Source organism: Diabrotica undecimpunctata, chromosome 8 (assembly GCF_040954645.1).
Source record: "Diabrotica undecimpunctata isolate CICGRU chromosome 8, icDiaUnde3, whole genome shotgun sequence".
In the NCBI taxonomy this organism is placed as follows: Eukaryota; Metazoa; Arthropoda; class Insecta; order Coleoptera; family Chrysomelidae; genus Diabrotica; species Diabrotica undecimpunctata.
Window position 1 is genome coordinate 19073516 of NC_092810.1, and position 25687 is coordinate 19099202.

Below are 25687 nucleotides of genomic sequence, written 5' to 3' on the forward strand. Positions count from 1 at the left end.
ATGAGCACGAAAATCTAGCTTAACTTAACCAAAAACTCGATCCGCTGGCATAAATGAGTGGTCACGAGCAATACAAATGTACAGGTCAGAATAAGAATTCCCACATGGAAATTCGTCTGACAACTATCTTAGATGTTTAATATCTGGTTCAAAATCAGTCTTTTTTAGAAAGTCAGTCAACGTTGATCTTATTTCCACCACACCTCTTCGTGCTTCATTTTTAAGCCATGTATAAAAAACAGGAGTTTTTGTCAGTTGCTGAGCATAGAATGCTTCTGTAATAGGCACTTTTGGTACATATTGGACATGTTGCAGATCAAAGCATTACGCCACTCTATCAGCAGATTCCTTCTTCATTAATTTAATAAACTGCTTTGCTCGTGTCTTGTGAATAGTTAAATCCATTATCAATTTTAATTTGCTCTTCATCCTTGATGGTATTTATCTGAGTGTTTGTTCTTATGCAAAAGCCACAAAAAGCAGTACTTCGGACTTCCAAAGGCAAAAACAAATGAGCAAGTTATTAAAAAAATAATAAAGACAAAAATGTAGTTTGTTGAGAGTGAATGATCTTGAATCTGATCATTATACATCTTCCAAAGCTTTTTTATGTTTGAATGACATAAATGACAAATCCTTCTAGATGACGAATAGATTCTTCTAGACTTCAATGAGAAATCAATATGTACTGATGCTGAAGCTTTGCCTTTTTATTTCTGTTATTATAATCATCTGTACTAACGTGTTATTCTGAGCATTTTTGTTATTTTTTTCATTATCGTAGAAATTCCGTCTATTGAATTTTATGTCGGAACAAGAGTTCTGTACATTCAAATGTTTCTGAATTCTAAATCTGAATATCTAAAATACAACACATTAAACCACAATAGCACAATATAACCTGGATACTGCCTTATTTCTCTCTTACGTTTTTTTGCCGTAGTATTTATTTTCCTTTTTCTGGTTCCTCTATTTGTATCACCCACTATATGCTCACCTTCACTCATTGTTTTATTTATTTATTAAATTGCCTTAATACAAACAACTTATTGAGCACTATTAATATCAGATACTGTTGATTCCTACAATGCTTAAGAGTAAAATAAAGTCGTTACGTGTGGTAAAAAACATTGCAAGACAAACGAATCACATTTTGTCTTTCGCTGAAATTGACAAAATGCGTTTTGTTTGTCTAGGTGATTTTTGAAGCCAAAAATATACGCGAAATATTACGCTTAGAATTCCTAGGAGTATGTAAATTATTAAAATGATGACGAATCTAACGCCACCTCGAAGTCATATCGACTTCGTGTGATGGTGAAAATATGGACAAAGTTGTGATGTAAAAGTCTGCTCCTCAATTATCCTTTTGAGTAAATAATGGTGCTATCAGATATTAAGAATTACAGCAAAAAACAAGTACTGTAACTTCTCCTATTTTCTAGTACAACCTGTGTTTGAAAATAACAAAACATTGAAACTAATAAACATAGTTATTTGATGTGGTAACCTTGAAAATTTCCTTTTTGTTAAATTAAATATTCAATAAAAAAAGTGGTCCTCTAAACAATAATTAACTTAGTGCTATTATATGTTTTGTTTAACAATAATTTTATAAAAAACTATATATTTAGGAAACATGAGTAGGTATCTACGAGTAAATATTGATATTCGAGGCTGTTCATGTTGCGATAATCATCGTTCAAAAGAGGAATTAATAGATGGATTAATAAATGATTTTATTATTGCATAATACGAATAATTTATTCAATTTGAATGTAGTTATTGATTGTAAAATGTATTAGTTATTTGTTAGTCTACCAATAAAATTTTTTTTAAATACCTGTTCTTGGAAATTTTATGATTAAAAGTATAATAGTGACTAAACATTAGTACTTGTAATAACCATTGGCGATTGGTCATAATTTTGTTCAGCGGGTGCTGATTCGAGAATACCCAAAAATAGTTGCTTACCAAAACCCTACTTTTTAAAATGACACACACACACACACACGATAGTAATCCCCGACCTGCATGAAACTTGCTTACCCGTAGGAACATTTGGGCATACAATTCATTGGGGTGAGGAGGATTGGTTCAGGTCAAGGTCGAATCATCCGAGCCCAATGCTCTCCAGGCAATCCTTCATGACCCCCTTCATCAGCACGCTGATGCGCTGTGAGGGGCTACTATGATAATAATGCTTGTCACGTGAGGGTCTTGGAAATCGAAACACTTTGATGTCTTGTCGACGTGAAGTCAGCGTGAGGGACAGCGTGAGATCTTAGTCCTGTAGTCTTCTTTTTCCTGTAGTCTTTATGTGTTTTCTGTGCCCGAGCATCGAGCTTCCGTAAGTCTACCAGAGCCTTTCGGCTAAGCTCACTTTGATCTATTGGGTGTCTCTGAAAAATAATCTCTCCGCTACCTATCGAGAAACGTTCACTGCATCTTGTAGTGCTCCGCTGTGGACAGCGTGGATCTTCTTTCTGTTCGTCTTGCAAGTATATCTCCATGCGAGAGATGCGTACGTCAGGATGGTCACTATGATGTTGTTGATGAGCCTTGTTTTCGTTCTGAATGTTAATTTCCTTTTTCTTCCAGCTTTGGATATTGGATTGTACCATTTTTGCCTTCTGTACTGTTCTTGTAATATGGAATGTGAACTTGAGTTCCTTATTCATGGTAATCCCGAGGTACCTTGCTTCATTTGACCATCCAATGGAAGTTGAACATCTCTAGTTGTTCGTTTGGTACGCAGCGTCTCTTCTTAAACATCACTGCTTGGGTTTTCTCCAGATTTACTGCAATTTTTCACTGTATGCACCATTCTTCTACGGCGTCTAGTGCTTTCTGAAGGTTCCTAGTTGCAATGTCTTGGTTACTGTGCTTTGCCACTATTGACGTGTCGTCTGCATAGAGGTTGATCATGGTGCCTGGTGTTCTGGGACATCGGCTGAATATATGCTATACAACAGTGGAGACAGAATAGCTCCCTGTGGAGTCTCCGGAATTCCGACTTCGGATAGGATTTGTCCAATGCGAATCCTGAATTTTTCGTTATGCGTGGTATAAGGTGAGTATTTCTGTCATTTCATTGCTCTGTCCATAGTTCTTCGTTTTGTAGATCAGTCCTTTATGCCAAACTCTGTCGAATGCTATACTTACGTCTAGGAAGGCTACTTGAGTGTACTGTCTATCGTTAAAGCCTGCTGCGATGTATTTTGTTAGCCTGAGCACCTTGAGTTCACTTTAGTGTTTGGTTTAAATCTGAATTGGGTTTCCGGTAAGACCTGTATTTTTTCTGTTTCCTCTTTGAGCCTTGAGAATATCATTCTTTCAGAAGTTTTGCTGAATGATGGCAGTAAGCTTATTGGCCTGTAATTCTGTGGAAAAATACTGTTTTTCCTGGTTTATGGATTGTGATCACATGGGCTTTCTATCAATTACGGAATCTTCTGAAAGTAATCAGTGCATTTATGTTTGGGAGGTATTTCACAGTAATGTATACTATGCTATTTTCTCCATGTAGAAGTGACATTGGTTTCCTATCGTGGCTTATGATTAGCTGGTTGACCCATTTCTCACTCGCGTATTTTTATAGCTCGTCTTTGATCTGCCCATTTAGTCCGTTTGCCCTGTTCTTGTCTGCTTGGGCTCTTGTTCTTCTGGCTTTTTTGTTTGCTCTCTTCTTCTCCCTATGTAGTTCCCTTAGGTCTTTGCTAATATCTTCGAATCTACCTTTGTTGCCTGTATGTTTCTCTTCGGTAGTGCTATTGTTAAAGGCTTCTCTTATAATGTTTTCGAAGTCTAGAACTTTTGCCTTTGGTTCTGCTGGGCAGTTTATGGTTGGATATTTCCGAAACTAAATTCTTTTGTTTTTATCAGAGATGAACCTTTCTATCACCTTTTGGTTGAAGTCAGAAATTTTTCCAACTTAAGTTTTTTCTATTGACAACAAAGTATTAACATATTCTTCCAACATTATACTTCTTAGAAACGTCTTGATCAATTTCAAAGTAGAGAAACATTTTTTAGTTTCTATATTTGTCACTGACATCGTTATTAGAATAATCAAAACTTTACTTATTTCATAAAATGTTGAATACAAAGCATATGCTATTATTAAATTTGAAATACGTAAGCAATCGAATACATTTTAGTTTTCTTGTGTTATTTCTGATCGCGAGGAAAATACTGCCAATTCCAATTTCAGGCCATTTTTTTCAACCATTACAAAAGATATAAATGTCTTTTAAAGGTATTTGTATAAGATTCATAATTTTCTCTTTGTCAAATAGATGAATTTTAAAAACAAAACTACCCTCAATTTGAAATATAATTCGTATCCGTCTTTTCGGTTCTCCGATTGTTGGCTGTTACTGATTTTAACAACTATTTCTTCAAAACTGTCAAGGCATATTGCAATTTCAGAGTCCGTTTCAAATGTCTGCAATTGGTTAAATAATGTATCAATATGTGGCATTATTTTGTAAAAGAAATCCAATTAATACTAGAATGTAGGAATATTAAACTATTTGACAAAACCAGCTGCTCGAACTGTGGTCTTTGTGTTATGTTTCCGAATTTCCATACTCAATATTTTCAAAACCTTCCTGGATGCTGTCTTGATTTTCAAATACATTTGTGTGCCACGCAATGGTTTTCAATCCGTTTGTTCATGACTTGTTTTAACGCTGTTGTTCTGTCCTGTCCGAAGAATTGGAAAAATATGGGGATATGCCGCCTATGTTACAAAAAAATATAAATACACGGTTACATTAAAAAAGGGTCAAGCGCCAAAAGTATTCATCAACAACATTCGTTAAGTGGTACATGAGTCAAAAATGAAATTTTAGCCTACAGAACAAACTTCTAATTTATAAATGTATTTTAAAATCGATATAGCCAATATGTACCAACAAATAAAAAATTACGATTCCAATCAAAAGTACTGTGCCAAATCTGCAGTTCTCCTTGGAATCTTACGAAAAAAAGTTTACACCACGATCTACAGGTACCAATCGTTAGCGAAGCTATTACAACTGTTCCAAAACCAGACTATCTTGCCATCCAAATCCGCTCGCAATGTAGCTGCTCAAAATTTCTCGCAGGATCGGGCTTGGGCGACTCTCCAATTCTGTAAACTCAATTCTGGCCTTTTCTGCCAGTTTATCTATCACCTTTACTTGTTGGGTTTCTGTTCAGATATAGCTTTCTGTATCTCTGAACAGAAAGCGTTAAGCGACGTATCTGGGTACATCTGCCGCTTCGCTGAGGATGTTATTGTGGGCTGCTTATATTCTCTTTTTATTTGAATTGCTTGTTTCCCAATGCGAGAGATGTATATGCGACTATTGGGAGTATAATCCTGTTTATTAGTCTCATTTTCGTCTTTATGCGCAGTTTGCTTTTTCTACCTGCTAATCCTCTTATTGCTGCTCTGGATGTTGCTATTATCTGTATGGTTATGTCAACGTGTTGGGTGAATGTTAAACCTTGATCCATAACGACTCTAACTTCGCTTCTCTTTTCCATTCGATGGGGTTATTTTGCAGTAACTGCTATTCTTCTAGGGTTTCTCTTTTCTTTTTGAATATGATTACTTGTGTCTTTTCTGAATTTATTACTATTTTCCATTGGATACACCATTCTTTAATGTTCCATCCAATGCTGTCTGTAGATTGCTTACCGCTAGTTCCTACTTCTAAGTTTCTGTGTTTGGCAGCAATCGCAGTGTCGTCTGCATAGAGGCTGAGTAGTGTACCTGGTGTTCTTGGAACATCTGCGGTGTATATTGTATATAGTAGAGGTGACAGGCCTGCCCTCTGTGGCATTCCAGCCTCCAGAGCTTCGTACTGCGGACTTTCGTGTTCCTATCCGAACGTTAAGGCGTTGTTTGCTCAAATACGAAGAGATCAGTCTCGTCATGGCCTCACTGTATCCGTATCCTCTCATTTTCTATACCAGTCCTTTATGCCAGACTCTGTCGAAGGCTTGGCTTACATTCAGGAAGGCTACTCCTGTGTACTATTTGTCGTTAAATCTAGCTGTTATTTATCCTGCCAGTCTAAGTACTTGTAATTCACTGAAGTGTTCTACTCTAAATCCGAACTGAGCTTCTGGGATTATTCCTATTTCGTATATTTGAGCTTGTAGTCTGATTAGTATTACTCTTTCTACGATCTTGCTGACTGCTGGAAGTAAGCTTACCGACCTGAAGTTTTGCTGAAACGTGGTATTCTTTCCTGACTTTGAAATCATGATAACGTGGGTTTCCTTCCTTCCTTCCTGAGAGTCCTCCCCATCAACTCGGCTTTTTCATCTATGGAGTAGACAATTCCATTTTCATCGTGTAGTGGAGGTATGGGTTTGGACCTTCCTCTATTTCTTGAACGTGGTTATCCCACCGTCGGCTTCTATGTTCAGCCAGTGCCGTTTTCACTTCTCCGTTTAACCGATTTACCCTGTTTTTGTTATCCTGGTTTCTTCTCCTTTTCGCTCTCTTTTTGGCTCCGTTATTTTTTAATATTATGTCCATTATTTGCTTTTTTATGTCCCTAAACCTTCCCATGTGTATGTCTATTTCTTCTTCAGTAGTGCTATTGATGAGTGCTTCTTGTACGATGTTTTCGAACTCTAGGACTCTGTTGTTTATCACTAGAACGTCGTTGATTCCAATCCTCACAAGTCTTTTGTAATTTGACCACGCTTTTTTTTTTCTTTTTCTTGTTGTTGTGTTTTTTGCTTTCCATGTTCCTATTTTTAGTAGAATAGTAGAATAGTAGTCTGTAGTCCTATATTTTTAGTTACTACTACGTCTAGATGGGTGGGTTGAGCAGTTCCTGGGAAATTTGTCGGTTCAATGGGCACTATTACCATTGTTTCTTCATTGTTTGCTAGATAGTTGTTCAGTTATCTTCAGTTACTATTCGTAGATCTGTCGTTCCATTTTAAGGATCTCGAATTTAGATCTCGTCTTATTATGGTCGGCTCTTCTATATTCAGGAACGCCTTTAGGTTATCGTCTATTATAAGATTTCGTGACCTCGCTTATGCAGAGGTAATCTTGATTTCTTCCTGCCTCATTTATACTTTAATTGTAGTTACTTCCATAGTGTTTAGATGTGGTGTTAGTATTCTGGTTTGTGGAATTACTTTTCTCACTAGGATAGCAGTGCCTCCTGAATTTGCTCTATGATCGTTTCTGTACATGTCATAGCCAATAAACTTTGTGTTTTTGTTATTCGTCAATTTGGTTTCCTGTATTGCTACAACGTCCATTTAGTGTCGGTTGATTAATTCGTCCAAAATGTTTTCATTTGGTATATATCGCCTGGAATACAGGAATCTATGTTCAAGTATCCCCTTTTTTCGTACCTTTTTGCGTTTAAAATTGGGCTGGGTATAAATAGGGCTGTCAATCTATTATTGCTCTATCGGAGGCAATCATTCGAACCTGAATAATTCTGATGTAGATTAAAACTTTCTGATGATTCTGTAATTAATCATCAAGATAATTAAAAAGCTTATGATTAAGAAAGTACCACTAAAGTAAAAGGTATTTATATTTAAAAAAAAATAAATTCACCAGACGATAAAAGAATATACTCTGAAATTTCGGGAGACAAAGCTTCTTCAGTTTCACTTTGCTCAAAATCTTCAAATATTTCATTTTGTTTATCTAATGTAGTTTTAAAAGTTATTAGTTCATCTCTTAAAAATAAGATCATAACAATAAAAAGAATATTTGATGTAGACGTAACTTAAACCACTTTATATATGGTTTACTAATTTTGCCTTTTTTTAGCCACTAGTGCAGAAGACCTTAGCTGCCCTCCCAGTAATTCTGGCACAACCTACGTTAAGTTAAAGGATGCGGTCCTATGTAATTACGACAGCTCAGTAAGGCCTGTGGTCAATCATCAAAACGCAACATCTGTGTCGTTTAAAGTTATTTTAAAGTACTTTGATTTTGTAAGTATTAACGCCGTTTTTATATTCATTTATACAGCTTGAGAGAGCTTGAAGGTCATGATTTACATTTTAGCAAGAGTGTTGTTGCCTTTTAATTCTTGCTGCTTTCTCTCCATATTCATCGCCATATTATCGACTGTTTTAAAACTATATATATCGTTTTTTTGCATGTGGAATTTATAATTTTCGATGTATATTTTTTCTTCCATAGCTTCGAAAATTTATTACCTTTTTTTTAAACTCTTTGTGAAGCTCAATTATTAAGCTATATGAGCTGTGTGAATCAATTACTGAAGCTCTTTATGATCAGTGAACTTAATAACTCCAAAAAATTAAACGTATTAAACGCTTCAACAGGTATTTAGTGCCAAATGAGAGCTAAATGGTGGCTAACCAATCGATTTGATGTTTTAGCTAGTTTAAAAATCTACTGGAACTCCTCAAAATTCATAAACAAAAATAAATAAACTCAATCAAAGCCTCGAAAGAAATTGATCAAACTGCAACGAAAATGGCAAAGGAAAAGGATACTGATATATGGCACGTGGAACGTACCAGTTCGATCAAAGAAAATAAATAACTGGAACAAAAGAACTAAATGTGAACATAGCTGTAATAACTGTTACAAAGAAAGACAGCAGAAAGACATACTTTTTTGTAATTGCCGATTCTACTTCTTCCGGAAGGACTTCTGGTATATCTTCTTGGTTACTGATTACTTCTTCAAGTGTGTCAGCTAACTATAGAGCTTTGTATAGTTAGCTGTAGAATTTAGTCACCAGATGTAATATTTCATTTCTGTCTGTAATTATGGTAGTAATAACAACAGAAGAGAGACCAGAAAATTTTACAAGGAAACCAAGCAATACACCCAAGGATACATAATAAGATCAACAGTTTGCAAGGACAAAAATGGGGCAATTATCAGCGAGAAAGAGGAAATAATAAAAAGGTGGAAGGAGCATTTTCAAGAGCTGTTAAACCCAGAAAAAGAACAAAACGAAGATGAAGAAATAATTCACCACACAGCAGCTCAACTAGTTGAGTAACCAACATTGGAAGAAATGATAAACGTCATCAATCATCTAAAAAATAACAAAGCACCTGGCACAGATGGAATAACTGCAGAACTGATAAAAAATGGTGGACATGCGCTATGGAGGCGTATCCATAAACTAATCGACCGCATATGGATACTAGAAGCCATCCCAGAAGATTGGAAAGTAGGAATCATACTTCCTATGTTCAAAGGGGGAGACAAACGACTCTGCAAAAATTATAGGGGAACAACAGTTTTAAATGTCGTCTACAAGATATTATCAGGCATTATATACAGCCGCCTGGAATCGTTTTCGGAGGAGATGATTGGTGAATACCAATGTGGCTTCAGACCAAAGAGGTCAACTATAGACCAAATACATATGTTAAGAGGTATAAATGAAAAATGTGTTGAATATAACCTACCTATTTACAACTTGTATATCGATTTCAAACAGGCGTTTGATGGAGTAGATCGACAAAAGATGTTAAAGCAACTATCTATGTTAGGGATTCCCAATAAGTTGGTTAAACTTATACGAATGACTCTGGAGGATTCCAAAGCTATGGTGAGAATATATGGAGATATGACTCAGGCCTTTGATATTGAAAATGGAGTTAGACAACAACAATGGAAATAGAATTATAACATGCTGCGAAAACAATAATCTAAAAATATTAAATGCTTCTTTCAACATTGAGATATACTCAAATATACCTGGATCCTTAGATAAATAATCGATTATGCAATCATTTAACAGAAAATAACAAGTTTAAAAATAAAAAGCGACCATTACCTTCTAAAAACAAGAATTCTATTCCAGTCTTTAAAAAGAAATAATTATACTGAAGAGACCCAGAAAAATGAAGACATAAAAAAAGGTTTTGTTTAATTTGGGAGATACAACATTTCTGCCGTTTGGTTCAAGAGCAAAAAACAGAACAATTTTAGAACATTTTTTTAAATACTTAAAACGAAACTTCCTGGTATAATCTTCTTTTATTTTTTAGGATATTCTTACTAGTACCTTTAGTGTGGATGCCTGGTTGTCATTGGTATGTACATTGATAAATGGTTATGCATTTGTGTAAAACATTAAATTTTTAGTATTGGCGTGATCAACACTTAACGTGGAAACCGAGTGACCATGAAAACATTAAAAATATTTATTTATATACCTATCAAATATGGACACCAGACTTATCTGTTTATAATTTGTAAGTATTTAAGATTTATAAAATTGCTGAATACAGTCTTCATAGTTTATGGTTACTGAGCCCTTTAAAAACGTAGATCACTTAGAGCGGGTTCATTTTATCAGCAAATAACATCCACACTAGATCATAATGATTTTTTTCATGGAAGCCACCTTTTGGAAATTGGTCGTATTTCAGCCAGTTGGCTTATTTTATATTTTTCATTCACTCATGATACCCATTCCAGGATTCTAGAACTCTTTGTCAGCTTAGACAGCTCTAGAGGATAATTACTATTTTAATGGGAATAAGCCACGATTGAAGTTTGAAATAAGTTTATTGACGTTTCAATTTCTACTTCGGAAATCGTTCTCAAAATGTATTTGAATGAATATATGAATTGTTGTGAATTCTATAAGGTAATGTGATGAGTTTAGATCCTCTCCCTTGATTCTGAGTACTTTCATATTTTTTGTCTATATTATATTTTATTCTTTTATCTTTATCGTTAATATTATTTTTAATGGCTTTCAAGCTATCTGAAGCAGACTTTTTCCATTATTCGTATTATCTGAGGTTGAAGGTTCTAAAAAACTGCTTTTATATTACCAGATGCGTAAATATATGGATTTCAGAACATGGAAGACCAATTGTGATGCGAACAATTTGTCGCCGAATTCATAGTTTCGACTTTTTTCATTTTGGTCACACTCTTACCCCTGAAAATCGACGTATTCATCTTGAATGATTGGCTTAGGATAAGGATTGGAATGGGGTTGTCTTTAGTTATAAATCTCGATTTTGCTTACTAATGTATGATGACCGAGTCAGGGTCAGAAGATGACGATGTGAAAGGCGAAATCCACAGCATGTACACCTCACTGTTGCAGTTATGGTGTGGGGTGCTACCGTTTATGGTTCAAGGTTACCTCTAGTCTTTGTCAGAGGGAACCTCATAGCTTAGAGATACGTCAGATCTCATATCCTACCTTCAGACGTTCCAAGATCCAATTTTTTAGCAGGATAACGTAAAGCCATTGAACATAAATTGTGAGAGTCACAATGGACTTCTGTGAATAGGCTGGAGTCAATCTTTTGCTCTAGCCACCGATATCCCCAGATTTATCCTCAATTGAATACGTGTAAGATATAATGGGTCGGAGACTTCCTAACTTAGAGCATCCTCCTCAAACCCCGCGAGAACTTCTGGAGGAGTTAATTAGGGGATGAAACGAGATACTCCAGGAATATATTGATAACCTATTTCATAGTAAGCTCAGGCGTATCCAAGAGTAGTGCTCCATCGACGCATTATTTATTGATTTACGCTTGTACGTTGTTTCAATCATCAACTCAAATTGTTAAAATTTTGATCTTTTGATTATTTTGCTATCCTGTCTAATTCAACAAAATATTTTCAAAATATAATAATTTATAATAGGTATTCAGATTTCATTAAGTATATTTCAAACAATGTACAAAGCAATTCAAGAAATTTCGGTGATCCATATCTAATTAGCTTGGACTGTATTTCCGCAAAACTTGGAGAATTAATTCCATTAATTAATTATTAAATTATACTGACATATATTACCAAGTTTATTATATGGTGCTTTATAATATATTTAGATAAAGTATCAATGTATATGTATTTTCAGAGCTAACCAAGGAGAAGATCCGGAATTGATTTCGACTATAAGATGCATGGTAAATTATAATGGCGTCGTTCTTTGCGTACCTCCCATTCATATGGATGTATTGTGTGTTCCCAATTTGTCAAAATATCCTTTCGATAAACAGGATTGCAAATTACGGATAGGTTCCTGGATGCACAAGGTGAGTGTCTGGTTAGTCTTGAGTTAAAAACAAAATTGTAAGTATTTTGATAGAAATCGTTTTGTAAAAGTTATAACTACTTTTTTAACTTCGTTGGTTAGTTATTTGTAAGCTTATAGTTAGAGGAGAGTGGTCTAAAAGTGATCCTTGCGGGCAAAACCATCCTTCATACTATTTTTTGGACTGTCGCCATCAGTATTTGTAGTAGCTTAGCCATCACCCAACGCACTTCTACCACAAAATAAGAAAGCAGTTATTATTATTTTTCTGTGCCTTTACAGTCAGTTGAATATAGGACTTTAGCGTAGAAACAACTCATTTCTCGAATTTCGCGTTAACAGTGATTTTATATAAGTTTGATATACGGTGAGTCCATTCAAACTATTGTAAAGTTACTTTTAAACAAGAAGGAACGTTCAATTGTGCTATAGTTGCTTTAAGTCCAATATTTTGCCAATAATTTGAGATATTTGCGAAATACCAAACCATTGGCCTATGTAATAAACATGGCTGTCAGAAAAGTGTGATCTTTTGGGCAAAGTGATCCCCATGGTGTCGAGTTAAATGATCCAGGGATCATTATTTTTTCCCGGGGATAAAAAATATAGGTCACTTGATTTTTTTTTCAGGACGACAAAATGGTTCAAAATTATAAATGGAGACCGACAGGCAAAAATGGGACGAAGATAAAATGCAGCAAGCTATAGAATATATATACAAATCATCAGCAAACAATTTTGAGGTGCCGTTGATGAGTTTGACGCCATGTTGTAAAATTAAAAACAAAGCAACCACTGACCATTTGAAGGAAGCAAAAATAGCATATTCACCGAGGAACAAGAACAATAGCTTGTAACTCATATTTTCAACATGGAAAGCCGAATGTATGGCCTTAACACCAAAGACGTAAGGTCTATAGCGTACCAACTCGCAGTTAGGAATGCCATTGTGAATAGAGTTACGAACCAAACAAAACTTGCTGGTAAAGACTGGTTAAAAGGGTTTTCGCACGAGACAGTCTCTACTTTCATTAAGAAGAATTTCCTGAAGAAACATAGTAGTGCTTTTAACAGAACTGTTATAACAAAATTTTTCACTTTGCTTAAGACGATATTGGATAAAACGCCATTCCTCCCACTGAGGATATAATGTAGATGAAACATCTGTGAGTACAGTACCAGGAAAAAACTGTAAGATTCTTGCCAAAAGATCGTAAACAAGTTGGTTAAGTAGTCTCTGCCGAACGAGGTGTAGTTACTACGCAGTCATTTGTATATCTGTGGGAGGTTTATATGTTCCACCGACGTTAGTTTTTTCTCGAAAGATGATAAAGAAGGAGGTTAAAAGATGAGATAACATCAAGAGCAGCATTCAGATGCAATGATTCTGGGTGGATGAATCTAAGTCTGTTTGCAGATTGGTTTGATCATTGTATTTCTTTCGTTAAACCATCAGCAGAAGACCCAGCGCTCCTAATTCTAGATGGTCACATTTCTCTCACTAAGAACTTAGATATCATCGAAAAAGCCAAAAAAGTAATTTTGTTACCATGTTATGCTTACCTGCGCATACTACACACAGGCTACAGCCATTAGACTTTAGCTTTATATATTCCCTTAATTACTACTATGATCAAGCACTAGAAAAATGGCTGACTAATCACCCAGAAAGAGCTTTTACAGTATTTCAAATTTCGAGAGTTTTTAATGAATCCTACATAAAAGCCTGCAACCTCATGAAAGCTATTAATGGTATCAAGAAAGGATGAATTACCTTACAATCTAGATGTTTTCTCAGAAGTCGATTTCGCAGCTGCTGAAGTTACAGAGCAAGACGAACGGAAAACACGCAACAAACTGGAAATGTCATTGTAACAGCTCCTTCAATTCCAGTTCAGCAAATCAGCAAATACCTTGTAAGAAAAATTGTGGTCAGGGCTCCAGTTCAGACAACTATGACCTTGACGAAAGAGAAATTGGACCTTCTTCATCTGTTATTTGTCGGCATACTGACATTGACGTCGCATAAATGATGAGCCCACAAATTATTTTTCCAATTTTTTACCCGCTAATTAAGCATTATTTTAGATTTTTTTTGTCTTGCCTTAGAGGATCATTTTGGGCCACTCTCCCCTTATTTTTAAAGGGTTAATTTATCTATATACGCCAGGAAACGAAGCCGAAAGAACACTTAAAAAATCGAAAAATTACTGGGCGCTATTTTTCAACTGGAATATCTGGGGGAAGTCAATAGAAAAGGCGTACCATCTCGTGGGTATCTAAATTCTTACTGGGTCATTGTTTTTTATTAACATTTAAGCAAAAACGCGACGGTTTTCATTCATTTTAATATTTGAAAAAACTACGCATTGTGGATGAAATCGTTTATAGTGTATTTTTATGTATGAGAGAATAATAAAACAATAAATTATGTATGCAAATCCCTAAACTGTTGATACGGGTGACTCAATGAAAAACAGATATTTGTCAACAAGTTTACAGAAGTATATAGGATAACAATTTTAAATTGAGTATGACCACCAGGTATAAAGGTTGGAGCAGAATAGAATACAATAGTTGTGAGGTTTACTAATCCCTAAATAAGGTTGCCAGTGTCGGAGTGATGGAGGTTAACAGGTACTAATGAATTTGCAAGAAATGTAAGATGTTTATTTTATTGGTTATATATAACCAATAAAAGTTTAATAAGTACCTACCTATTTGCAAAATAAAGTTTAATTCTTTAGATAAAATAAAACGTTTTATTTTATCTGAAATGAGTGCATTCCACGAAGTAAGGGTTTCAACAATCAAACATTTAATTCTTTAATTCCAGGAATCTACGACAGTAATTGACTAGATAATTACCTTCTAAACTTATTCCACAGAAAATGTGATAGTGGGTTTTTCCATTTTCTATATAGGAAGGTCCAAGTGGCGTATTCAAAATTCTTAACAGTTCACTAAAAGTAGGTACTTCAGTTGCAAGGTGCAGTTTATTGTGTATACTAGTGTTATGGAAAATTTGGAAATGCCGTGTAAACGCCGAAAAATTGGTCCTCTAGCAGTTAATGAAAAAACATTAATATTTAATTGTTTTAAATCATTTACAGACAAACGTTTATGTGAAAGTGTTGATGAGACCGTTGAGTTAGTTAGCAGTACACTTGGTGTTGGGAAATCTACGATTTACAGAGTTATTAAAGAAGAGAAATGTGGTAGTTTTCAAATGCCACGTAATGCTCCAGGGAAACCAAAATTTCAAATAGAATATCATTTTAAAGAAGGACTTTGACGGAAAGTGCATGAATTCTTCTTTAGACAAGAATTTCCAACATTGGGTAAAGTTCTTGTCTCAGTTCGAGATGATAAGGATTACCCAGAAATGAGTCGAAGTACGTTATGGAAACTTTTAAAAGAAATAGGCTTCCGCTGGAAAAAGAATCCCAGAAAGTCTATTTTATTAGAAAGAAACGATATTGTCATATGGAGAAGACATTTTCTAAGAACCATAAAGGAAATGAGAAACCAAAAAAGAACAATATTTTATCTTGATCAAACATGGATCAACGAGGGTCATACACCAAATAAATTTTGGCAGGATGAAACTGTTACAAGTCAAAGGCACGCTTTTGTAAATAACTTATCTACTGGTTTAAACCTACCATCAGGAAAGGGACGCAGGCTGATAATAGTACACATTGGCAGTTAAGACGGTTTTGTTGAAGGTGGTTTATTAACTTTTGAATCAACTCGTACCGGTGACTACCATGAAGACATGAACGCTGATGTCTTTCAAGAATGGTTCGAACAAATGATAGATCTTCTTCCTAAGAACTGTGTAATAGTAATGGATAATGCAAGTTATCACTCCAGACTTATAGAAGGACTGCCCACAACCAAGAGGTTAAAAAAGGACTTGCAGAATTGGCTGAGTTCAAAAAATATTACGTACCATCCCGGATCTATAAGAAAGGAACTTTATTCGTTGTGTGCCCTTCATAAAGAAAAATTTAAAAAATACGAAATTGATGAAATTGCCAAAAATCGTGGAATGACAGTACTTAGATCCCCACCATATCATTGTGAATTAAACCCGATTGAACTGGTATGGGCACAGATAAAGAGTGAAGTTTCAAGAAAAAATACCACTTTTAAAATTCATGATGTTAAACAGTTGTTTTTGGAGGCCGTAAATAATGTAAAACCTGAAAACTGGGAAAAGGCAGTAAATCACACTATTAAAGAAGAGGAAAAAATGTGGAAGCTGGACAATATTACTGATAAAATGATCGAGCCAGTTATTATAAATCTTGGTTCTGAAAGTTCATCTTCTGAATCTGATTTGGATTTGTAACAAGTAGCTGTAAGTTTTATATTAATATTTTTATTCATCTATTTAACATACCTTAGACGGTTTTAAAAACTCTTTTTCTCTTTTGTAATTTTTAAAAATTAAAAAAAATGTGAATTTTTTAAAACCCTTTTTAATGTAGGCCAGTCAGTTCTAATATAGTGTGTGATAAAAGAGGTCACTTTTGTTTACATACACATAACACTTTATAACACTGAAATAATTCATTTATTTTTTACAATTATTCAAAGTAATTTTTCAATTAATCTTGAGCACGCCCATGGAGTGGTCGGAGCTACCAGTTAAAATTATGCTAATTACTCTCTCGTTCATAAAAATAAACTATAACAGAGGACTTTTTTGAAAATACTTGCTATTTAAAATGAGATTTTCTAAATTGAAAAATGCTTGTAAACAAAAAAAAAAGTTATTGCAAATTAAACCAGAAAGTAGGCATTTTTTTTTTCAATTGTTTAGACCCCCCAGGAAAATTACGAAAGATAATAGTAAGGGTGGTCTTCGGAATCACAAATAAGACTAAATATTAAATATGAAACCGCGAGATTCCTCGCATCATCTGGTGATCGAACATCTATCCGGGACTGAGAGTCGATTGCTTACGTGTTCCGGTCATAGTGAAATACACATGAATGGAATGGTTTCATCAATACATGGGATTAAATTTCCTCAATTACAGTTCTTTTACTGTTAATTCTCTAATACTCGATCTGACAGGGAGTATGCCACGCGAAGGTGAGCTGAAGAGAACAGGACATTTCCTAGTCTACCATAATATATTTAGCATTGGCCTACAGTTAATAGTAGTCAAAGTCCGCTACACATAAAATACAACTATTTTTCAAAATTCTTGCACCTATGCTTGGGATCCGTTACTTATTCACTTTTTTCTTTGATAACCATTAACTCTGTATTATTTATTTTACCACTTCTCTTTTCTCCCCTGAACTTAAATACTTTGAAATCACTTTCTCTAGCTGAGTTTAAATCTATGTACATTACTATTTATTTTAGGGAGAAGAAATAGATATTGTAGCTGATAAGAGTGTTGTAAATGTAGACGATTTGATACCTAACGGGGAATGGGAGATTTTGTCCCATTCGACCGTTAAACATAAGGGTGTTTATGCATGCTGTCCCAACAATACATACCCTTCTGTTGATATTACTTTTACCATAAAAAGGTTAGCTGGAAGTCATGCTGCCAGTATGGTAATTCCTGTAATTGGTAAGTTATACAAATTTAAGAAAATCAGCTCAAATAAAAACTGGTTTTTCTTTTTGATTTAAAAATGTATTCTTTACTTGAAAAATATGTTATTATGCTTATAAAGCATAGAATCCATGCCGGATATTAGTGTGTATTCAACTCGTTATGCAGGGTAAAGAATTTGGCAGGAGAGGACCGGGACGCCGTCGTATCTCGTGGTTGAAAAACCTCCGACAATGGTTTGGGATGACCTCCGCGGAGCTGTTTCGCAGAGCAGTCAACAAAATCATGATAGCCTTGATGATCGCCAACATCCGGACCGGATAAGGCACTGAAGAAGAAGAAGAATATTAGTGTGGAATTTCTATCCATTAAAAAACTGTACAAGTTGTGGAGACTATGGTGAAAACCTGTGCAGTAGTACTTTATCATGCTCATCCATTCCGTCATGTCTCTATTCTCTGCTATTCTACTATTACAGCTACGTTCTTCTTATTTATCTCAATACTTCTTTCTTTGCTCACATAATTCTCACTATCAAGATATTTACGAGTTTCGAAAAAATCTCGCTATGAAGCCACAGTATTCAACCAGAATCTCCAGTATGACTCTCTGGCCTCAGCCCATCTCAAATATTTCCACATTATATCACCCAAATGTTGCATACAAACAGAGTATGCTTCGCAGTATCTTCTCATGCACACATATATCATTTTTCTGCTTTCCACTCTATTTCATATATGATCCAAAACAGCTTTTTTTGTGAGCATCGTTTATATATATATATATATACAGCTCAACATGCCCTAGAGACCCATGGCTTGGCATTTTTCCACGTTAAAGTGCCTTTCGAGTCTACTTCTTATGACTCTGTCGAGTACCTTATATGTTACATCCCTGGATAGCCCTGGAGTTTTTGCACACTGCTTTATCTCCCTTCTTATGAATGGGACACTATTGCCTCTCACCATACTTTCGTCCCCAGATTTTCGTCAGCAGGCTACATATCCGCGTTATAAGTGCTTCTCCTCAATGATTTATTAGTTCTGCAGGAATATCATTGCTGCCTGCATTTTTATTGTTTTTCATGCTATATATGATTTCTCTTATTTCTTCCACGGTGAAGGTGACCATTGTTTCCGTCGGGTTGTTGACTTCCTCTACCATTTCCACTTGCTCTTCATTATTTCCATCTGGTTATTCATGCCTCTCTGCATATCTTGTATAAGGTACCCTTCTTTACTTTAGTTCTGTTCTCTTGTGCCTTGGTTTCTGCTCCTTTTTGCTTCCTTGTAGATGTTTCTCACATTTTTATTAATACAATGTTCTTCAATCTATTGGAGCTTTTACAAGGTATAATCCTTGTCATTTCGTTGTCGTGGTGTCAGTGATAAGCTTAAAAGAACGTTCCATAAGTATGCTTGTATGTTGTAACGTAGATGTCAAGGTTGCTGGATTTTATCCTCTGGAACTCGCCTGTTTTACATCGATCGTACTGTAAACAATTAGATGATTGTACATTTTTCTCAGGATAAGTCCTCAGGACTTCGGTAAATTTGCTTTAAACAAGCTCACTGTTAATCAATGATTGTGGACTAAGAATCAACATATGATTCTTAGATAGCAGGAGGAATATCTGGATAAGTTACATAAGCCATAGCAGTTGAAGTTGAAGCCAACAGGCTAATAGTTTGCACTGCGCAAAGTATTGAAGAGCTCCTACTCTATTCAGATATCCCTTCTGCATAGTCTTACACTGGGATCTTTGGAATAATTATGCTTGACGGAAATTGCTAATTTATGTGGACAGATGCTCCAGAAATCACTTACAAAAAAGGAAAATTCTTTGTAAATTCAACTATCTGGATAGCCTTGTCATGAATATAGTGTGTATCATTAAAAATATATCACATTTACATGTCACCTCTTAATCCTTTTAATAATAACATTTTTATGGTTATGGTTATGGTAGACTAGGGCAGGGCCATTTATGAGCCCTTCAGACATTTAGACCTCATAAGACGGGTCCATTGTATCACTCCTATCATACGGAATTTAATACATAGTAAATAAAGATTTAAATTTATTATACATGTTTAATCGATGATTTTATAAGTGAATTTAAAAATATTTTTTTTTTTCAGTATGCGTCATTTTAACGTTGATAGTTTTGTCACTATCACCTGTAGATAAAGAAAGACTGATTATGAGTTATGTTAACATCTTATGCCACTTCACGCAAGTACAGTATGTGGCATGGCAACTTCCCTTAAAGGGAGATAATATGCCTCTTATAAGTAAGTATAAAATACAAAATATTACAAATAAAATAAAATTAATTAAAGCGTCATAAAAATGAAATTTCATTGTTTTTAATTTTTTTGCTTGTATACTAGACCGTATAGATTGGTTTAACTTTTTTGTTGTATTTACCTGAAAATCTCCTATACACCTGGATGAGATCCATTTTTGCTAACCAAGACATATTAAAAACAAAATCCGGTCTTCTGAAATGCTAATATTTACAGATCTGCTCTACGGTTTACAGACATGGACATTAACTGTGATGAGTATGAATAGATGTATCCTACCTATATCTTGGATTAATCGGGTTTCCAATGCGGAAGTACTGCGCAGCATGGAGAAGTAAAATGAATATATGATGACGATCAAAACTCGAAGCTCAATTGAACTTACAACGACTCTGTAACCGAAAAATGGAATTGAGAACTGAACTGGAATACTGAGAGCTGGAGTACTTGCGTCTTTACTAAACTAAATAATCAAATACACATTTGAAGTTTTGGTATTGTAGTGACGAGAACAGGTATTCTTTAACAAAGAACACATGTTGTGTATTATAGCTTCAATCAAAGTCAATATGTAGATGGATTGGATTTCATTCTAAAACAAATAGTTTAAATTAGCAAGTCAATAAATTAATCAATTATTACGGTATTTCGGTACAATGCGTGTCCAGTGCTCCATGTGGATATATAGGATAACTCGAATTCGAATATAACTAAACTACAAGATCAAATTGTGAAACTCTACAATTAATAATGCAGAACTATCTGATCATGACTCTTAACAAACCACTCTTAAACCCAACGTTTAGGTAGGATTTTTTCCGCACAGAACTTTCGTAAATTCCAAAATTTGTGCTTGACTTCTGGGTGGCACTTTCTTTTTGAGGATGTGGACTACAATTTCAGTGATTTTTTATATAGGTTAGTCTGTATTTTCAATAAGGCATTTCCTTTAATTACAATTAAGTCAAAATATCACAAACTCTGGACTACCAAAGATATCCGCAGATCATCCAAGAATATGCGTTCACTATTGTACATCAAGAAATTTACTACCATCGTCTTTGTCTCTGAATATATCTCCAAGTACAGAAAAACCTATCAAAAACAGCCAAAAAATGTACTATCAAAATTGTCTTGAAAGCTCTAAAAATGTTGCAAAAGAAACTTGGTCCATAATAAACGATCTTCGAAATAAAATTCACACAGCTCTGGGATGCTATAATGACAATCACGGAGCGCAGACGGAGAGCGACAGACAGGAGCTATGAGCAAAGCTGACGGGTAAGACGGTAATGCTCGCTAAGAGCGGTCTCAAGCTCAAGCCCGTCAGTTGGAGAAAGAGGGGGTCAGTAGTTGGTAGGCGGTCAGCCGCGGTGAGGCGTAGTCGTCCAAATCCAACACGCCTGGGACACCTTCCCAGAGGTCTTTTGAAGATTCTTACCTCCCAAAAAAAAGGATCACTGGTGGACTGGAAAAACAACACATCTAATAAAATAATAAAAATAATATGCGTGGCTAACTGTTATTTTGGTCTAGGGCCTCAACTAAGAGCAACAAGTATGTCAAGTATGTCATTACATATATCCAGAGCAACAAATTGCTTACTCTATAAAGCAATAATGTTGCTCAGTGCTCACTCGATGACATCGAAAGGCCTTTTAAACAAATCAATTTGGCGATATCACACATACTTTGTTTTATTTAAATTTAAAGGAAGAAAGTGCTTAATTAAAGCCTTTGTACAGATATGTTTTTATTCATTACTATATTTTTTCTGAAAAAGAAAATTTTGAGCTGTTACAATTACCTACCTAATAATTATTTAAATGTTTTAGTTATATTTTCAAGAGACGCATTGTTGATGTCGCTCTTTGCATTGTTATTTACTCTAATATTTAGAAACATCATGCAAAGGAAAACCATGCCACCGGGTTGGATATCGGCCATAGTGTCGGGAATCATTAGTTGCAAACCTGGACAGATGCTTCTTTTAAGCGACTATTCGGCAAAAGTAAGTAGAATAAATGGATTAATTAATTTATTTTGTAAATTTTATTTATAACTACTATTAAAAACTAGATATCTAAAAAGGCATTAAAGAAAACCTTCCAAGAAATAGAAAATGAATCCAAACTGAGAGGACTGAAAATAAATGAAAATAAAACAAAATACATGAACGTCAGCAAGAAAAAGAAGACACAAATGACAGAACTGACAATAGATGTACACAGTTCCGAAGAGGTTGAAACATTTAAATATTTGTGAGTACTAGTCAACAGAAGAAATGAAAGTGTAGTTATGAAAAGAAGAATTCAAGCGGAAAATACAGATATAGCTGTTCTTGCAGAAAATTTACAAGATCTCTAATTAGTAAATCTAGTCAGTGAAGCAAGTTATCGGACAAGCAGATCGAAATATCACGTAAGGCTTTTATGATCTGAAAACCAGTTTAATGTAACAGAAACCTATCGATGCATATTCGCAAGGTCTTGAAATGTTGTGTGTGGTCTATCCTATTACATGGTTGTGAAACATGGACATTAAAAACCACAATGTGTAACAAATAAGAAGCATTCTGGAAACATTAAATTAACATTAAACCTGGAAACAAATTAACTAAGGAAATTCATATTAGTAATGGTCTGAAGCAAGGCTGCTGCATAGCACCTACACTCTTCAAAATATATCTGAATGAGGCGCTCTCAGTGTGGAGAACAAAATGCTTTAATATGGGCATTCCTATCGAAGACGAGAGATTATTAACACTTTGCTGACGATCAAGCCTTTCCAGCTAAAGACAAGAGCAATATAGACTATATGCTTAGAAAACTGAAAGAGGAGTACACCAAGTGGGCCTTACAATTAATATACAAAAAACCGAGTTCGTCCAGTCGTCAGAGACTCGATCCTTAAAAATCATACGAACAAGCTGAATTTTGCAGAGAATATGAATTTTGAAAACTCAAATAAGATGCAAAAAAGTTTACCACTTTTACCCACGGGCTTCCCCCTAAAATGCTTTTAAATTACTTTTTTTTGTGTTTTGTGTGGACTCTCAAATAGAACAACATAAAAAATGTTGAAAGTTTCGAGATGTGGTACTACCGTCGAATGCTGAAGATAAGTTGGTTTGAAAGAGTCTGTTGGCAAACTGTGAAGTAATGCGAAGGATAGGAAAAGACCCAGAAATTTTGTCAACGATCAAACGAAGAAAACTCGAATATTTGGGTCACCTGATGAGAGGACATAAATACGTATTTCTTCAAAATATAATGCAAGGAAAAATAGAAGGAAAACGGAATCCAGGCCGTAGAAGAATGTCATGGTTACGTAGTTTGTGAGAGTGGTTTGGCTGTACCACTAATAAACTCTTTAGGTCAGCTGTAAACGAGGTCAGGATAGCCTTGATGATTTCCAATCTCCGATAGGAATGGCACAAGAAGAAGAAGAATATTTTTGCGATTTTTTACGCTTCTTGTGAGAATTTTAGGGGGAAACCCGTGGGTAAAAGTGATAAACTTTTTTACAACTTTTTTGGGGACCCAAAATTAATACGCTCAGCAAAATTCAGCTTGTTCGTAAAAAACCAGAAAGCTTACACATTAAAATAAAACCTATAAAATCAACTAAAACCTTCAAATACTTGGGAGTCGAATTAACATCAAAAGCAGGGAGTAATGAAGAAATACGTTCTAGGATTGGTCAAGCAAGATCAGCCACTAGACAGCTATAAGGACTAATAATAATAGGCAGCTATTGTGGAATAATAAATTATTGTGAAATAATAAAGAAAATAAAACAAAAATATATAAAACAGTAATAGAAAGTATTGGGTTGTACGGCGCCGAACATTGGGAAATCAATCAAAGGAACAAATCAAGAATTAAGGCCATGGAAATGGTCTATTAGACCATAGAGATGACGTTACCGGCACACTAGACTTAATAGGGGGAGGAACGTAGACATTAGGAGATAAATGGAAATTGACCTAGACATAATAAATATTAACGAAGCCAAAAGACTAGTATGGGCACTTAATAATAAAATAATAATAATAGATGGCCAAAAAATAAGAAAAATGGACTCCGCCCACTAGAAGAAAACAAGGTAGACCAAGACGGTCATGGAGAGAAGCTGTCGAAGATGCAGTGACCGCCAGAGATTTAAAACTGTACATAATCAATAGCCTAATCTTACTATAACATAACATGAAAATAAACAGTGATGACTTTTTTTTAATCTCAGAATGTTCCAATGCCTATCACATCGAATGGTTAAATGCTGGAACAAATAAACCTGGGTTATTAAGTAAACAACCAACTGGACCCGAATCTCGAGATTAAATGGAAAATTGATCAAGCAATACGCGCATTCATACAAATGAAAGGACTTCTATGCGACCCACACATTAACTTGACTCGTAGGATCTCCCTCTCCCTCTTTGGTCATTTCTTCTAACTCATGCATAGGTCTTTTGCATATTCATCATCATCATCATTAGTAGCTCGACAACCCTTTCTGGGTCCTGGCTTGTTCTAGGATTTTCCGCCATTCTGTTCTTTTCCTTGCTTTGTTTTTTCAGTTGGTAATCTTAAGTGTTTTCAGATCTTGTTCCACTTTGCATATTCATATACAACTGCATATTCTCATTTGGTCGTCTGGAGATCTTCCTCGTGATCTTCGGCCTTCTACTTTTCCTTGGATAATAAGTCTTTCTATGTTTACTGTGTCTGCTCCCATGGCATGTCCAAAGCATTTTAATTTTTGGAGATCGACTTTGCTTGAAAGCTCTTTGTTGAACTGTAGTTCATTTAAAATTGAATTATTTGTCCTGTGGTCGCTCCACGGTATTTGTTACATTCTTCTCCAACAGAACATTTCAGTGGCGTCTATCTAAGAAGATTTATATTAAAAGTTTACGAATAGATACATTAAATAATAAGGTACCATTAGGAGTTACTCAAAATCATCTAACGTTTCTATTTTAGACCTCTTTCAGAAACTATAATCTCGGCACTGTTCTGATTTGTTCTGTTGTGACTTTTATCTGTTTTTTGTTAATAAAACTGGTTAACTTATTAGTTTTTAAATGTATTCAATTACACTTGTATACTCTACTACACTTCTTATATCGTTTTTTTATTATTTTAGGAAGCAGCAGCAGCCAAAGGTGAAGAAGATGGAGCAACAATTGTAAATACCAACACTTCTTCCACAGTAAATACTCAAGATTGGGAACTCTTCGGAAAATTGTTGGACAAGATATTCTTTGTAGTGTACATTCTCACATATTTTATTATGATCATTTCATTTTTGCCTTGAAATTTATTTTCAATTTGAAATAAACAATGTACAGGTGTGAGTTTTTAGCTTACAATCAACAGAGATGTTTTTCGTTTGAAGATTTTTTATTTAAGAACATATCGTACCTTCTTAAAGAAAGGTAGTAATAGTAAATCCATATTTCTAAGTAAATAAAATAAAACTTACTGTTATACCTGCTGTTTTACTAAACCTTTTTTCTTCAACATTCACCAGCTTATAGAGCACGCTATAGTATCTTCTTCTTAGCCTTCTGTCGTCCATGTTTGGACATATGGACTGAGCAACATATTTCCAATTTGTTCCGGCTATTCTTTTAATGTCATCAACCCATCTCATCTGTGGTCTTCCTCTTGGTCGTTTACTTTCGTAAGGTCTCCAATGCTGTATTGTAGTATTCCAACGTTGGTCTTTTTGTCTAGCAGTG

The 25687-nt window shown here is 34.9% G+C and overlaps 1 protein-coding gene across 2 annotated transcripts in view; it reads left to right on the forward strand.

Moving 5' to 3' along the window:
• LOC140447249 (neuronal acetylcholine receptor subunit alpha-3-like) overlaps positions 1–25435 on the forward strand; it is a 52004-nt gene extending 26569 nt beyond the window's left edge. For both annotated transcript variants that reach the window (XM_072539795.1, XM_072539796.1), the window contains exons 2-9: positions 7808–7974; positions 10024–10068; positions 10121–10230; positions 11868–12045; positions 17431–17644; positions 19771–19923; positions 21774–21949; positions 25090–25435. In XM_072539795.1, coding sequence (XP_072395896.1) covers positions 7808–7974; positions 10024–10068; positions 10121–10230; positions 11868–12045; positions 17431–17644; positions 19771–19923; positions 21774–21949; positions 25090–25260 — 1214 coding nt within the window. In that variant the 3' untranslated portion in view covers positions 25261–25435. The remainder of the gene's footprint in view (positions 1–7807; positions 7975–10023; positions 10069–10120; positions 10231–11867; positions 12046–17430; positions 17645–19770; positions 19924–21773; positions 21950–25089) is intronic.
• The last annotated feature ends 252 nt before the right edge of the window (positions 25436–25687 follow it).